This window comes from Microcaecilia unicolor, chromosome 5 (assembly GCF_901765095.1).
Source record: "Microcaecilia unicolor chromosome 5, aMicUni1.1, whole genome shotgun sequence".
In the NCBI taxonomy this organism is placed as follows: domain Eukaryota; kingdom Metazoa; phylum Chordata; class Amphibia; order Gymnophiona; family Siphonopidae; genus Microcaecilia; species Microcaecilia unicolor.
This window is the reverse complement of record NC_044035.1, coordinates 326,486,169-326,501,352: the sequence shown is the minus strand read 5'-3', so window position 1 is coordinate 326,501,352 and position 15,184 is coordinate 326,486,169. Positions and strand designations below refer to the sequence as shown.

General features: G+C 40.1%; 1 protein-coding gene across 1 annotated transcript in view; it reads right to left on the bottom strand.

The window, feature by feature from the left end:
* Positions 1-15,184, bottom strand: part of LOC115470874 (NEDD8-activating enzyme E1 regulatory subunit-like) — a 74,044-nt gene that overhangs the window by 47,210 nt on the left and 11,650 nt on the right. Inside the window, exons 3-8 of the mRNA XM_030204473.1 lie at positions 14,509-14,539; positions 13,547-13,618; positions 8,771-8,850; positions 3,188-3,297; positions 2,811-2,920; positions 261-323 (exon numbers count right to left, since the gene is read on the bottom strand). Coding sequence (XP_030060333.1) covers positions 261-323; positions 2,811-2,920; positions 3,188-3,297; positions 8,771-8,850; positions 13,547-13,600 — 417 coding nt within the window. The 5' untranslated portion in view covers positions 13,601-13,618; positions 14,509-14,539. The remainder of the gene's footprint in view (positions 1-260; positions 324-2,810; positions 2,921-3,187; positions 3,298-8,770; positions 8,851-13,546; positions 13,619-14,508; positions 14,540-15,184) is intronic.

The window sequence follows — 15,184 nt, the reverse complement described above, 5'->3', positions numbered from 1 at the left end:
TATCTTGTTGGGCAGACTGGGTGGACCGTGCAGGTCTTTTTCTGCCGTCATCTACTATGTTGCCTTTATAAAACAAGAGCATCATACGGGCTTATGGATCCTTCCCTATCTAGGCATCCTTCTATAAAATCACAATGTCCTTCCTATTCCTAGCAGCTATCCCACAATATTTCAAAATTAAAACATGTTTTACCAGGTTTTCTTTTCTGTAGAATACTCAGAACACACTTCAGTGATACCATATTTCTGACCCAACGTACCTCATTGTACCATGTTTCAAGAACCTTTGCAAGAACCACGATCCATGGAGTGTGGCTGTGATCCTGCGAACACAACACAGAAGGTGGATGGATGATACTCCAGTGAATACATTAAGGGGTCCTTTTACAAAGGTGTGCTGGCGTTAAATACGTGTGCACTAAACGCTACAGATGCCCATATATTCCTGTGGGCATCTCTGGCGTTTAGCGTGCGCTAAAAACGCTAGCGTGCCTTTGTAAAAGGACCCCTAAGGTGGCAACTTTACCATTGCCCAACTGAAGCTTAACCAATATTCAAATCAGTGAAACACACAGATAAATCTGCTCTGGAGGAATTCTGACATCAGATGTGACCTCATAAATATCATCTTAGGAATTTTGCAGAACGCTGAACTGTCAGCCATGCCAGAATGGTTGAGCTAAGGCACACAATGCACTTGATTTGACTGGGTGTCTAAATGTAGGTGGCTATAATGTAAGCACCTAATTTAGACAACATGTACGGAAGGAAGCAATGAATCCAGATCATGTGCTTGATTTTGGCTGTGTACCAAGAAATGTCCTTAGGTCACAGAACCAAGGACATCTTGTGGTTCCAGGGGTAGGGCAGCTGTCTTTAGATTTTGTGAGGGGCTGGATTAATTTTGGTGGCAGCACCATTATGTTGGAAGAGTTGCCATTACATATTTCTACCGGATATATTATTTAGCTTTTAGAAAGGAAGGTTAAAATATAGTTGTTCAAGAAGGATTTGGATGGTAAAGGGGACAGGAGGAGGAATAAGAAGAATGTGTTAGGAAGTGGTTTCTGTGATAATGGGTGCTATTTTAATTAAGGGAAAATTTTTAGTTTTAAAATATATGGTATGGGGCGGGCGCTGCGGGTCGTCCTCATGCTCAGCAAGTATTCCTGGGGCAGGCTATAAGCGCCGCCAGAGTAGTAATTGCTGCCCATTGGAAACAGTCCTCAGTCCCTCCGATAACACGGTGGTCCCAAAAACTGAAGCACATTTGCGAGATGGAAAGATTAGTAGCAGAAAGATGTAACCAAATGGGTAGATGGCACCAGATTTGGGATTCTTTTCTTTATCATGTGTAACCAGAACGATACCAGAGGTTTAGATGGTGCTCAAATGGGGGGGAGGGATGGAGAGGGGAGGTAGGGGGGTTTAAAGTTATGGGAGGGAAGGAGTTGGGGAAAATTATAATGTTCATAAAGACTGAAGTATTGTGGTGGAGAACTTGATCTGTGTATTTAGTGTTCTAATGCAATCAGCTTTGCTCATTGTACTGGTCTTGAGACCATTATTCAACTATGTATCATTAGGTCGCCACATCTCTAAAAGAATTGTATTATGTTCATATGGTTTGTAATGCGATGTGGAAGATGAGTTCTGTTTCAGGTTCTGTGCATTATTATTCAATAAAGACTTCATAAAAATTAAAAAAAATATATGGTATGGGGGGATAGACATGTAAGGTAAAATGATTCACAACAATAAAAAATAAATAAAACTGTCTGCTAAAGACATTTGACAAGGATGGAAGGAGTAGAACTGATATATTTGCAACTGTAACATATTTGTGTTGTTTGTGATTCTATGATTTTAATTTGTTTATGTTGATTCAAGAACTACTTAGGTTATGGACAGCGGTGTTTACATTTTGAAATATATATATATATATATATATATATATATATGCAGATATGGACTGGAAGATGAGATCAAGATATAGGTTCTACAATAACAGATGAAGGAAGATGGTGAAAGGGTGGAAGGCTGGATTCTAGAGTTGCATCGTTGGGGTAATATGATCATGGAATTCATATGTGCTGGATCTGGCTTAGCCACAGAGAGTCCTAATCTCTGCAAAACAGAAAGGCCCATTTTACATAGAACACTGACATCGGAACTGAGACATTCAGGTTGTGCTGTGTTCAATTCCAGCAGTATTCTACTAAAGACTCTATATATTTGCTGGCACACAGAGGGAGCTGTCATTTTACAAATACACACGTGGAAAACATGAGCTGCACAAACACACAGCCTCTAAGTGACACCACTTCTACATGTAGTTTCCACATTTTACGAACCTATATGTATAAGTGCCACCAATTAAGTAGTGAGGCTGCCCTTTGTAAATTCCCTTCATTTTGAAGGTGTAAATAAACAAAAGGAAATTAAGAAGAATCACACCCTTAATCCCTTGTGTAAGCCCTGGCTGAAAAAAGTACTTTTTAAAAATCTGTGCGTGTCTTTCAGCTGGTGTAAAATCAAACAGGGAATATTTTTCCCGTAAATGTTTATTCCCTTCGTGAAATAGGAATGACAGGTGTAGGTTTTTGTGCCACCCAAGGCATGCCTAAACCAGGTCCCCTTAAACTCTCTGTGTGGTATGGATCTCCACGTGTAAACAGCAGTATTATGGAATTGCCATTTAAAAAGTATACAACCTACATGTGTAAATACAGTTATTTATAAAAGGAGATGTTTCTAAAAACGCCCAAACTGTATGAAAATATTCAGAGAATAACTGCTTGTCTACGTACCTTTCTCTCCATCTGATCCAAATTATATGACTGAATGTGGTCCCTCAACTCTGGAAATGGCTGGTCTAGTCTCAGATCCTCCAGTGCGTTATCAGGATGAGATTCTATGACTGTCAAATTGATAAAATACTTTTTGGAAGGAAAATACTAAATGTTTTCTTTATTTCTACATTACCAGTACTATGTTATTATGTAACACAGTTCTATAATGCAATAAACCTTTTGCAGCAAGAACAAAATGGTTTAGTACAAAGCAAAATTGCAGATCCTTAAATAGCCGCTCCAGTAGACAAATTTCATAGGATATGTTATCAGATGAGCATGATACTGACCAGAGAGAACAAATGTCAGAATCTGATTCCAAAGAAACTACTTACCAGTGTGTTCTTTTATGACAATCCTCATATAGCCAACAAGCCCGTACGTCCTGCAGACTAGGAAAGGTATATTGGCATCCCAGAGGATTTCTGCTACACGCAAGAGCGTACTATGGACAAATAAAAAGAAAACAGGTGAATACCTGAAATGCAGCAACCAGGATAAGGGGAAATATTTCAGGATTCCTAACTTTTTTTTGTTTTAATTGAGAATTTTTCTTCTTTTATGACAATGTTCCTTATGCAAATTTCAGTGTAATAAATAAAGGAATTTTCCCTTGCCTGATAATTTCCTTTCTTTGAATCCTGCTAGACTAGTTCTGGTGCATAATTTTACTCTGACAGCAGATAGAGACAGTGAACATAACTTCTCCAGTGACATCACCACTACTGTGACGAGCAGTGCCATCCCAGAGTTTGTCAGTCAAAGCAAAATATGTCAAAGCTGAAAAAAGGAACGACTCAAACAACAAAGGGAAACAACGCCTAGAACACGAAGAAATACAGATTCTTGAAACAAATATCCAAAATCTGAAAGGATACAGCAAACAGTCCTCACTTTGACTTTCAATCTCTCATACAGAGAGATACTAAGGGTTAAGGACAATTCTTGAGCACTAAACAAATATTACTGAATCTAAGAAGACTGTGGGAGGAGGGAGGAACAGTCACAGTCTTCCTGGGAGGGTTTTGGATTGGTCCAACAGGATTCAAGGAAAAAAAATACCATCAAGAAAAAAAATTCTCTTTCCTTATCCTGCTAGACCAGTCCAGGCGATTGGGTTATGCCCCCAGCCAGCAGAAAGAAGCAGAGGACACTGACAATTCAGTGATGTCATCACCAGTACAAGAATTAATGCAGCCCTGGAACTTGCCTATATTTCTCTGCCTCTGGCAGATGGTGTAGCTTGGTCTGGTGCAGTAGAATTCTTCAAGACAGGCCTGTGCCCCTGTGGTTCAGTCCTGTGGCCAAAGCTGGCACCCAGGGATTAGTCCAGCCCCGAGCCTCAGCCTATAGGCTCTTGCTTAGAGTGGATGTATCGCTAGCAAGAACCTCAAAGGGCCTTTTTAAATATATAAGTTGACTAAATATTTAATAAAATACATTTAACACACCTTATGTCAATGAATTACAATTAATCATAGATGGATAGATAGGTAACTATGACTAGAAAGACACTGGCAATGTCCTGGGTTGCACCATTCCTTATAGCAATAATGTCACTGGCAGGAATATGCTGGCAGGGTGACACAGACTAGTCTAGCAGGATAAGGAAACATATTTTCTCTAGAGGAATCTAGACAAGAAATGGAATCAGCTGGAAACTACAGGCAACATGTTCAATAACATCATAATGTGATCTGACCTCTGCAGTAACTGAACTGGGCTGCTTCCCTCTGTGAAATAAAAAGGTATTCTAAATGTTGGCGCATCAAGAACACAGAACACTTCTATCTATACCAGAACTTAGAATGAATCTGGAAAAAACTGCTGAAAAATTATGAGGAGGAGGACACATGAAAACACACAGACTTAATATGGCTATTTCCCTTAGAGGAAAAAAGGTTAAAACACCTAGCAAAATCAAAGTAGATTAAACTACAAAATCTAACAGATTGCAAGGCATATCATATCATTTTGCTTTCTGATTGAGTATTACATCCAAGACCTTTAAAACACTGCAGGAAAGCTCAGCACACTCTTAAGGAAGTATATAAAAATCATTAAATTACTTTCTCCTACTTTCTCTTCACTGTAATTCTTCTCTCATGACTCCTATTGGGTTCTATTTCATATAGCTGTGTATGATTTTGAATTATAAGTATACAGCATATCCCCAGCTTTTTAAAAATGTCCTTCCCTATGACTACTATTTAGGCAATGACTGGGTTCTGCTACTGAAAGTGAGGCAATGCACAATACAACCCTAACTTATTTGGACTCATAATGCACCGAGCAACTACAAAGAAGCCTTAAAAATATCTGGGTACTAATATCCTCCAGAGAGAAATAAAACAAGTGAGATCTCAATAACATTCCTAATGTCGACTGCTAGAAAATAAAATCTTACGCTGGTTCTCCCTACAGGCCAGTTGAGGATGAGGATGCTGCAGAGGTCCCCTGTCTCTATTCCTCAATAGTGACACCTAGTGACCAGACTTAGGGTTCATGTTAGTCAAGGTCCAGAGGGAGCCGCAGCTTGTGACCCTGACTTAAGACTTTTGCCACATTAACAGTCCAGTCTGAATGAGCTGGAGGTTTAAAATGAATTCACCTGTAAAAAATAAAATTCCTACTATTGCTACTTAATTCTAACTTTTCTTTTTAAGTTATTTTCTTCCACTTTTTCTACAGCTCCATTTTGGCCATCCTTTAAATAACTGCTCTCAGTGAAGCCCTTGAAAGAAGCTCCTGCATAGGCAAGCAGTTACACTTATAGCCAATGGTGTGCTGGAGCCGGCTCACTCCGGCTCGCAAGATCTGGTTGTTAAATTTTGCCCGGACTTGCGAGCCAGTTGTTGGAAAGGGTGAGCCAGCTCTCCCTCCCTCCTCCCTCCGGATCCGGTCCCTCACCGATCCTACCTTGACCATCGAATTCTTCGGGGCAGGCAGTGTTGCTTGCCCGCTGCTATCGCTGACTCTCCCCCGCTGCCTGTTTGCGCTTTAAAAATGGCCGCCGAGACTTCCAGAGGCAGCCTCGCGAGACTTCTGTAAGTCTCAGCGGCCATTTTGAAGCGCGATTGGGCGGCGGAGGAGAGTCAGCGATGGCAGCGGGTAGGCAACACTGCCTGCCCCGAAGAATTTGATGGCCAAGGTAGGGTCGGTGAGGGACCGGATCTGGAGGGAAGGAGGGAGGAAGCAGGAGAATTTGCAGAACAAGTCGGGAGGGGGTGGCAGGGGAGAGAAGGGAGCTGCTGGTGCATACAGGGCAGGGGAGAGGAGAGGAGGGTCACTGCTGAACATGGGTGGATCGTGGAGGGCAGGAGAGGGTCACTGCTGGACATCCGGTGGATGGAGGGCAGGGGAGAGGAGGGTCTCTGGGTATGGGTGCATGGAGGGCAGGGGAGAGGAGGGTCACTGCTGGACATGGGTGGATGGAGGGCAGGGGAGAGAAGTGTCGCTGGACATGGGTACATGCAGGGCAGGGGAGAGGAGGATCACTGCTGGACATGGGTGGATGGAGGGCAGGGGAAAGGAGGGTCACTGGGTATGGGTGCATGCAGGGCAGGGGGAGAGAAGGGTCGCTGGACATGGGTGCATGCAGGGCAGGGGAGAGGAGGGTCACTGCTGGACATGGGTGGATAGAGGGCAGGGGAGAGAAGGGTCGCTGGGTATGGGTGCATGCTGGGCAGGGGAGAGGAGGGTCACTGCTGGACATGGGTGGATGGAGGGCAGGGGAAAGGAGGGTCACTGGGTATGGGTGCATGGAGGGCAGGGGAAAGGAGGGTCACTGGGTATGGGTGCATGCAGGGCAGGGGTAGAGAAGGGTCGCTGGACATGGGTGGATGGAGGGCAGGGGGAGAGGAGGGGAGAGAGAAGAAATGCTGGACATGGATGGAGGGGAGGGAAGAGTGAGGAAGGAGATGAGATCAGGGAAAAGGAAGAGAGGAGAAAAACTGCACATGGATGAATAGGCAGAAGCTGAGGACCAGAAATGAAGAAGAAAGGAGGAAAGGAAAGAAATAAATAGAAAGGAAGCCCTGGAAACGGAGTTAAGAGGCCAGATAGCAGCAGAATCGGATACTGGGCCAGCATGATCAGAAAAACAGTCACCAGACAACAAAGGTAGAAAAAAAATCATTTTATTTTCATTATAGTGTTTGGAATATGTTCACTTTGAGAATCAGGTGCTCAACATTAAAAGTTTATATTCATTTACTTATTTATGGCATTTTATCCCACATTAAACATGAATTAGATTGGAACCTGGGATCATTTAATTATTTTTGGCTGGAGAGAGTAATGCATTGCCCCCCCACCAGCTATAGCCAGCTCTGCAATTTTGGGGGGCGCAGAGGTGGATGGGGGAGGGCGCAGAGGTTGATGGGGGGCGGTGCCGAGGTGGACCGGGGAGAGAGCCTGTTGTTAAAAATTTACCAGCACACCACTGCTTATAACCCTCACCGTAAGTCAAGCAAAATAGTATTCTTCACAACTTCTCATTCTTTCAAAGAACCAAAAGCTGTATGAGAGCTTGAATACTTTCCGAAACACGCAAAACAAGGCAGACCCTTGTCGAGGATCTTTTGACTAAGCTACAGCGACTCTGAATTTTTGGTTTTTTGAAAGAATGAGAAGTTGTGAAGAAGAGTTATGGTCAGATTAAGTGACCCATTTTTAACAGTCAATTTTCATTCTCTTTTGAATACACACACCAATTTTTATAGAGATTGTTATTTGAAAGGACTTTTTATGAAATATTACACCTGGCTTTTTGGGAGCAATCTTTTCTCCCCTAGGGCCCTGTTTACTAAGCCGCGTTATAGGAGCATTAGCATCTTTAACGCACATTAACTGTGTACACGCCTATCCATATAGGAGCCTACACGGTTAACGCACACGCTAATTGTCGGTGCATTAAAAACGCTAATGTGCTTCAGTAAACAGGGCCCCTAATTTTTTTTTACCTGGGAGTTTTCCATTGCTCTTTTTTGCCGAGTGGATTTATTCGAAACCTATGATAGGAAGCCATAAGAAGATAAATAGTGTTTGCTGACCTTCCCTGGCAGTTAAGGTTCCCTTTGGTTAAATTTATTAAATATTCTTGGTAATTGAAGTTCCTCTCGCTAACAATCTTACAAAACAATTCTTTAGTGGTTTAAATATTTTGAAATGCTAAATAGTAGTAGTAGTAGTAGTTATGCAAAATAGTATAAAATAGAAGGCAAGGAATAAGGAAACTCGAACCCAGAGACCTTTTCAAAGAAAGAGACACTGATTCACACAGCCTAAGATTGAAAGACAAGTACAGGGTAAAGTTCAGGGTAAAGCAATATTTTATTTTTAATGTAAATTTCTACTGCACCTGTCCAAAAGACCACTCTCAGTGGATCGCAATTCTTAAACTTACATTACCCAGACTGCAATGGCTTAAAGTATAAATCAATTTACGCCTCAAACTTCACTTACATTGGCACTCAACTGTGGAACGCCTTACCCAAATTAACAAAAACTACCCAGAACTACCTAAACTTTAGGAAATCATTGAAAACAGTTTTGTTCAAGAAGGGTTATTCCCCAGGTTCAACATAATCAGGATTATCCCTTACTACTATAAGATCCAATAGACTCTAATTACATCTTATCTTTCATATTTACTACTGATTAATTGTTATTCATATCCTAATTCAATACCCATCGCTGTTTAACTGTTATTTTTTATTCTGCTAAATTTGAAAAATTGTACTTCCTGCATTGTAACTTACTACAATATTTTTGTAAGCCACTTTGAGCCTGCTATCAGTGGGAAAAGGTGGGCTACAAATGTGATAAATAAATAAATAAACCACATAAATTACAATATTTTAACATGTAGACTATAAAACACAATAAACATCCTCACTGCCAAAAAAATTACTTACCTTTCCGTTAGCTGGCTTGCAATGACCATATTAAACCTACAGAAAAATGAAGGATCATTCTCTAGAAGTTTTTCTGGGCTCTGAAAAGAGATTATATTAAAGCACATATGTCTTATATCACTTATATTTTTTGATTATTTTAAGTCATAAAGGAAACAATTTCCAATGGGATTCTCCAGGGATAAACACGTGTTTACTTACAAAGAAGAGCCTTTGAAAATTTTCTTCTCCCTTTCCTCTCCCCTTGGGGAAAAGGAGAGGCACTGGAGGTTCAGCTGCATAGGCAAAATACGCATGGAGAGTTTATTTTAAACTTGCCACATGTACTATCCAGTAAGGAGATTGCACACGCAAACCCTGCAGTTACCTACAGTGCCGAGATCAAATTTTGTGAACCTCCTAGAATGGTCCGCATTTTAGCACAGTGTATACTCAAAACGTGATTGGAGAGAAAGGTAACACCATTATACAACAGACAAAAAGGATATATTTTGGTCACGTATTCAACAATATATATGTGAACCCTTCCATTCAGTTACCTGGTAGTACCTCCTTCATCAGCAATAGCGTCAATTAAGCATTTCCTGCTTTATATCAGAAAACTCTAAAAGAGAATATCGGGCTATCCATCTATGAGCTGAAGTTGAGTTGAAAACAGGCCATGCAGCAAAACAAGGACCATTAACCTTTTACTAAACTTACTACAGAATAGCTAAAAGAAGACAAGATTTTCTATACTGGATTGGCCAAGTCCCAACCTAAACCATATTGATATGTTGTGACATGACACAAAATGAGCTGTTCATGCAAAGAAGCCCTCAAATGTCAGAGTTGTAAACTGTAAAAATTGGGAAAAACTTTTCATAGGTGATCTTAAACTGAAACAGTTCTAGGAAATGTTTAGTCAACGTTATTGCTACTGAAGGAGGTGCCACCAGTAACTGTATGAATGGGTCACACTTTTTAAAAATGATACTTACTGTTGAAACTTTTTGATGAACAAATAATCAAAATATGCCCTTTCAGTCTGTGTTATTTCTTTAATGGGTACTATATTGATCTTTTTAGACATTAGTACAACTTTTGATCTCCTTGACCATTCTACCCTTTTAGGTAGATTATCCAATATCGGTGCACAGAGGGTACTGTCCTCAAATGATTTCAATCATATCTTGCATGTCAGTATTCAAGTGGACTGGGGTTATGTATCTACCCAGAATTATTCCTTTTCTTGTAGAGTCCCGCAATGTTCCATACATGCACCTATTTTGTTTAATCTTTTTTCTATTTCCCTTGGCCCAACCGTTCAAGAACTGGCTATAAGCAGGTAACAATAAGCAAACAACATCCAACTTTTAGCCTTTGTGGATCAAGGCTCACAAGTCCATGGATGTATTGCACATTTGCTTAGTTTTCCAGGAGGAATAACCCCCTTTACTAGTCGCCCCCAAAATCTCTGAAAAAACTGCATCAGTGCTAATTTTAGTCTCAGCTACTGCTGACTTTTCTGTGAAAGCTGCACGTATGTGTATCTTGTTTTGTATTAATTGTTTTATTTTTGTCTTTTAATTTCTAATTTTAGTTTTTAATTTTGTATGTTGCATTAAAGTCTATCATTATTTTAAATTATGTTAAAACTTTGTTACTCTTTTTTTTTTAATCTTTGTTCATAAAAAGAAGGATATTGCATAAAATGAACAAACTTGTTTTGAATATAAGTTGTGCTGAGATACAGACCGTCCTAGAGAGTACACAAATTTTTCTTAGCACAGAATGCACCTGTGGGTCCCACCAGGAGAAGGGATTTTCAAAGGGAGACCAAATGTGGGTCTCACTAATATCAGCGTCTACTTACTAGAAGCTCATTAGAACACAGTGACTGCAACTGGCACAGATTTGGGATACCAATGGAATGAAGGCACCTACAGCACCTATATAGCTCAAACTGAAGGGCTTATTTCCAAAACCCTTGAAGTCAAATATGGACTTAGCGGATTTTGGAAATAAGCCCTTCAATTGGTAATTACTCTACTTTCCTTTATTCTAATTTCCAGTGTCTGTTATGCAATCCTGCCAGCTCAACTACTACAATAGTTTGCTGATTGACCTAACTTTATCCAACACCTACTCCAAATTCTGCCACATTTTACAGCTTGCCAGTTTCCCTACCACTACCATGGCACAGCTCTGCTAAGTAGCATGCCCTGGCTTACAATTGACACTTGATTTAGGATCCATATTTCTGCTTATAAAGTCATCTGGAATTCTGTCTCTGTCTAACCTGATCTCTATTCTCCCCTCTTTACTCCATTCACTGAGTTTTTCTCTGTCTGCCTCACGTTAAGCACATTTCTTCTTGGTACCTCATCCTTGCAACAAGCTCCCTCTAAATGTCCATAAGTTACCCCAAAATCGCAATGGGACTCAAAACTTTCAAATTCCTAAGCAGGGTTTACTACACAATATCACATACAGGACTAGAACAATTTCCTCTTTTTCTAGACAAAGTATTAATGTGGAAAAAGTTGTACGTTCAAACCTAAACCATTTTTAAACTAGTGGCTGCCAAGTTCATTATCACACACAAAAAAAACTTTCCTTTTTAAAAGTATGCTGTTTTACATGTTTAACTTAAGCAACCTCTCTAACTTTTTCTGCGATTACACAATTACTACAACAATAAAACACGCATTTTGCTGTAATAATTGTATAATCAAAGAGAAAATGAGATAGCTTGTTTAAGTTGAATATATAAAACAGCATACTGTTAAAAAGGGCCATTTTCCCCTGTGCAATGATGAACTTGGCAGCCACTAGTTTAAAAGTGGCCTAGGCTTGAGGGCACAATGTTTTTCTCCTTCATACGTTGGTTAAAAATACATAAAAATTAAAGAAAAAAAAAGAAAAAGAGGAAATTGTTCTAGTCCATTCAAGACTAGAACAATTTGTCTTGAATGTAATATGCACAAGTTAGCCCACAGAGACTCTATTAAAATCTGGGTTGATGGTTTGTTCCTCAAAACTTACAGTTAATGAATCCATTACTTAATATTTCAGCCACCAATTATATTCATAGGTACCATCTGCGTGCTATCTGTAGAGAACTCAACGTCTTACATGACGCCCATTATTATAGGCCTCAGACATGCAGAATAAAAAGAAAGATATCCTTCAGTTTTTTCTGTGTATAGTATCCTTTCCATTTGTGACTATAATTATAGTTTATCTCTTGTATTTGTATGGTTTTTGAAATAAGATGAGCCCCTTTTATGACATCTTACTCACACTTCACATGCTGATGTTCCTTGTGACTTTGGCAACTCGCTTTATCCTCTATTGCTTCAGGTACGAACTTGGGGCTAACATAAGTCTGATTATTCTCAAGGGACCCATTTACCAACAACTTACACTCGTGCTAATGAATCTTAGTAAATCTAGAACTCGACTATAAGCACTATGGGGTAGGAAAATACCCACTGGACTCGTCTATAATGTGCTTTGAGCTCAGATTTGGAAAGCTGAAGAATAAATCCAAAATGAAATCTAAATATCTGCTTTAAAAAAACTATTTCTGAACATGGATATTTGTTTTTGTTACAATTACACTTTCATCTCACACAACAGGCAGCACAGCAACAGCCATGGGTTAAAAAGACCCAGAATGATGAGCTTTCAAGAATTTTATGGGCATAACAGTCAAAAAGAAAGCTGGACTCTTAAATCTGTGCTCTATTTTCAGTCAAACTAAGGGGCCATTTTACCAAGCTGCGGGAAAAGAGTCCTGCACTGGCGGCAGGGGCCGTTTTTCCCCCAAGCGCCAGGGCCCTTTTTACCGCAGCGGGTAAAAAAGCCTCCAGCACACATGGCCATGCGGTAAGAGAACTGCTCTCCATGAGCTGCTCTCCACGTAACCACATTTAGTTGCGTCTATTTAGGCCACATTTTACTTGGTGTAAATCCCGACACCTAAATTAGGCACAGAGCAGATGTATTCTGTAATAATGCGCATACATTGTAGAAAAGCCCATTCCCCGCCCCATTTTCAACTATGCGACTTAGAATTTAAGCACACCATGTTACAGAACGCACTTAGGGATCCTTTAACAAAGGCGCGCTGAAAAATGGCCTGTGGTAGTGTAGGCTTGGGTTTTGGATGCACGCAGAATCATTTTTCAGCACACTTAAAAAAGACCTTTTTTTTTTTTTTGCCGAATACGGATGTGCGGCAAAATCAAAATTGCCATATGTCCATTTTGGGTCTGAGACCTTACCGCCAGCCAAAGACCTAGTGGTAAAGAATTTGGGTGGTAATGACCTAAGCGTGTCAGATGCCACTTGGCGAGCATCCACTATGCGTGCCAGAAAATATTTTCCAGACACAAGCCAAAATTGAAATTATCGCAAGGGCCACGCGGTAACCGGGCAGTAACTCCAATTTGGTGCACTTTGGCGCCTACGCAGCTTAGTAAAAGGGGCCCTTAGCGAGTTGTGCATGTAAATCTCAATGACAATTAGTGCTGATAATTGCTTGTTGACATGCAATTAACAGCGCTGAGTATCTTGTTAACTATTTAAGTTATGCGCATTGTTATGGAATACGCTTTGAATTCTGCACGGGAATCTTGGCGTAATATATAGAATCCGGGGGTTACTGACAAATGCATCTGCACATAATGCTAGGCATGCAAAACTCTGCTCATTGCATAACTGAACCCTGGCTGTATTTTATTCACTTAGAACACAGTAGACAGACAGACAAAATCCAAGGACACCTACCTCTTCCACAAAATTACCCAAGACATCAAGGTTTAACTCTTGCAAAAGTTCCATTACACTCTGAGCTCGATTCTATTTTTAAAATATAGATAAAGAAAAAAATGAATAATAATTTAAAACATTTCTTTTGAAGCAGCTGGTTTAATCCTTGCATTCTAGTTTCTTGTTACATTTGTACCCCGCGCTTTCCCACTCATGGCAGGCTCAGATGACAAGGCATTAAACTCCCCCATAGCCCCAATACTGTATAGGTTGTTATTCTCGGACAGAAGGCCAAGAAGGGACCATCCTCTATTCATATCTTGGATCCTATACGATCTCAACCAGAAGGCCGAGAAGCAAGTATTACCCATACCAATGCACACGCTTAAATTACTATCTTTCATGCACACACTCTTTATATCTCTTCTGCTTCCTAAATATACACACAGCCACCACAGGGGTGGAAAGTCTGGCAGCCAGCTTTCGGGCCCGATCCAAATGATAATTATTAATGCTCCTTTTTCCTTTTGGAAATTATCTTCATTACCCAGATCTAGTTTGGAAAAACAATGGTGAATGTAACCACTTTTAAATTTATAATCTCTCAGTTTTCAAGGTATAAAATCCAGGAACCAATTTTCCTAAAGCTTTTAACCTCTGGCAAAAACTCTTCGGAAGCCAGGACCCTTAAGGAGTAAATGATGGCCTCACGTATTAATGATATGGCAGTATTTTAATGATACATCCATATTTGGGCCAAAAGGATTAAAATAATTGACTTCTGTACAGTCATCCATTCACCCACACATCGGCAGGAAGAGTTTAAAATTAAAGCCACATTTTTTACTTCTAAAAAAAGACAGACAATTAAATTACTTGACATTGCCATCAGCCAGTTTAATTCAACTAAATGGGCTGTCTAGAGCTATTTGATACAACCCTTCAATGTAGAAGTACAATTCTAAAATGGTTTACCGTACCTTTCCAATACTGCTTCTCTGAAGAAAAAAGCTAAGAAAAAGGGGAGAAGGAGGGAGAGAAATCAGATATCTGTAAATAATTTATTGTTTAAATTTCATTAAATCTTTCCACGAAAGCCATCATGAGAACCTGCAAAATTCTCATCTGCTGAGAATTATATTTTATAAACGTGAGCAACTGTGATCACAATTATAGTAGAGTTGGAAACAAAATCTAAAATCTTTATCTAAAAAGAATGTCATCACAAACAGATTCTTCCATCACCACTCCAGTGAAGGGAAACAGCTCTGATTTCGTTCATGACAAGGGAAAGAGACCTTCTGGTGTCAGCCTGGAATCTCCACTGAGTTATGAAACAGGGTCCAACTTAAAAGCTAGCTCCACAAGGTACAACTTCCAGCTTACTCCTTCAGTGGGAACGGAGGAGTAATCTAATGGTTTGAGCATCAGGCTGAGCATGGAAGGCATAGCTCAAATTCCACTATGTTACTTGTGACCTTGGGCAAGTCATTTACCTGCAGATTCTATATAGTGTGACTAGAGATCCACGTCGACATCGGCACATATTCTATAACAATGTGCGTACTTAACAAATTAATAAGCGCTGATAACAGCACTTAAGCAATAATGAGCACTAATTGGCACTGATTAGAATTTACGCACATAACTTGCTAA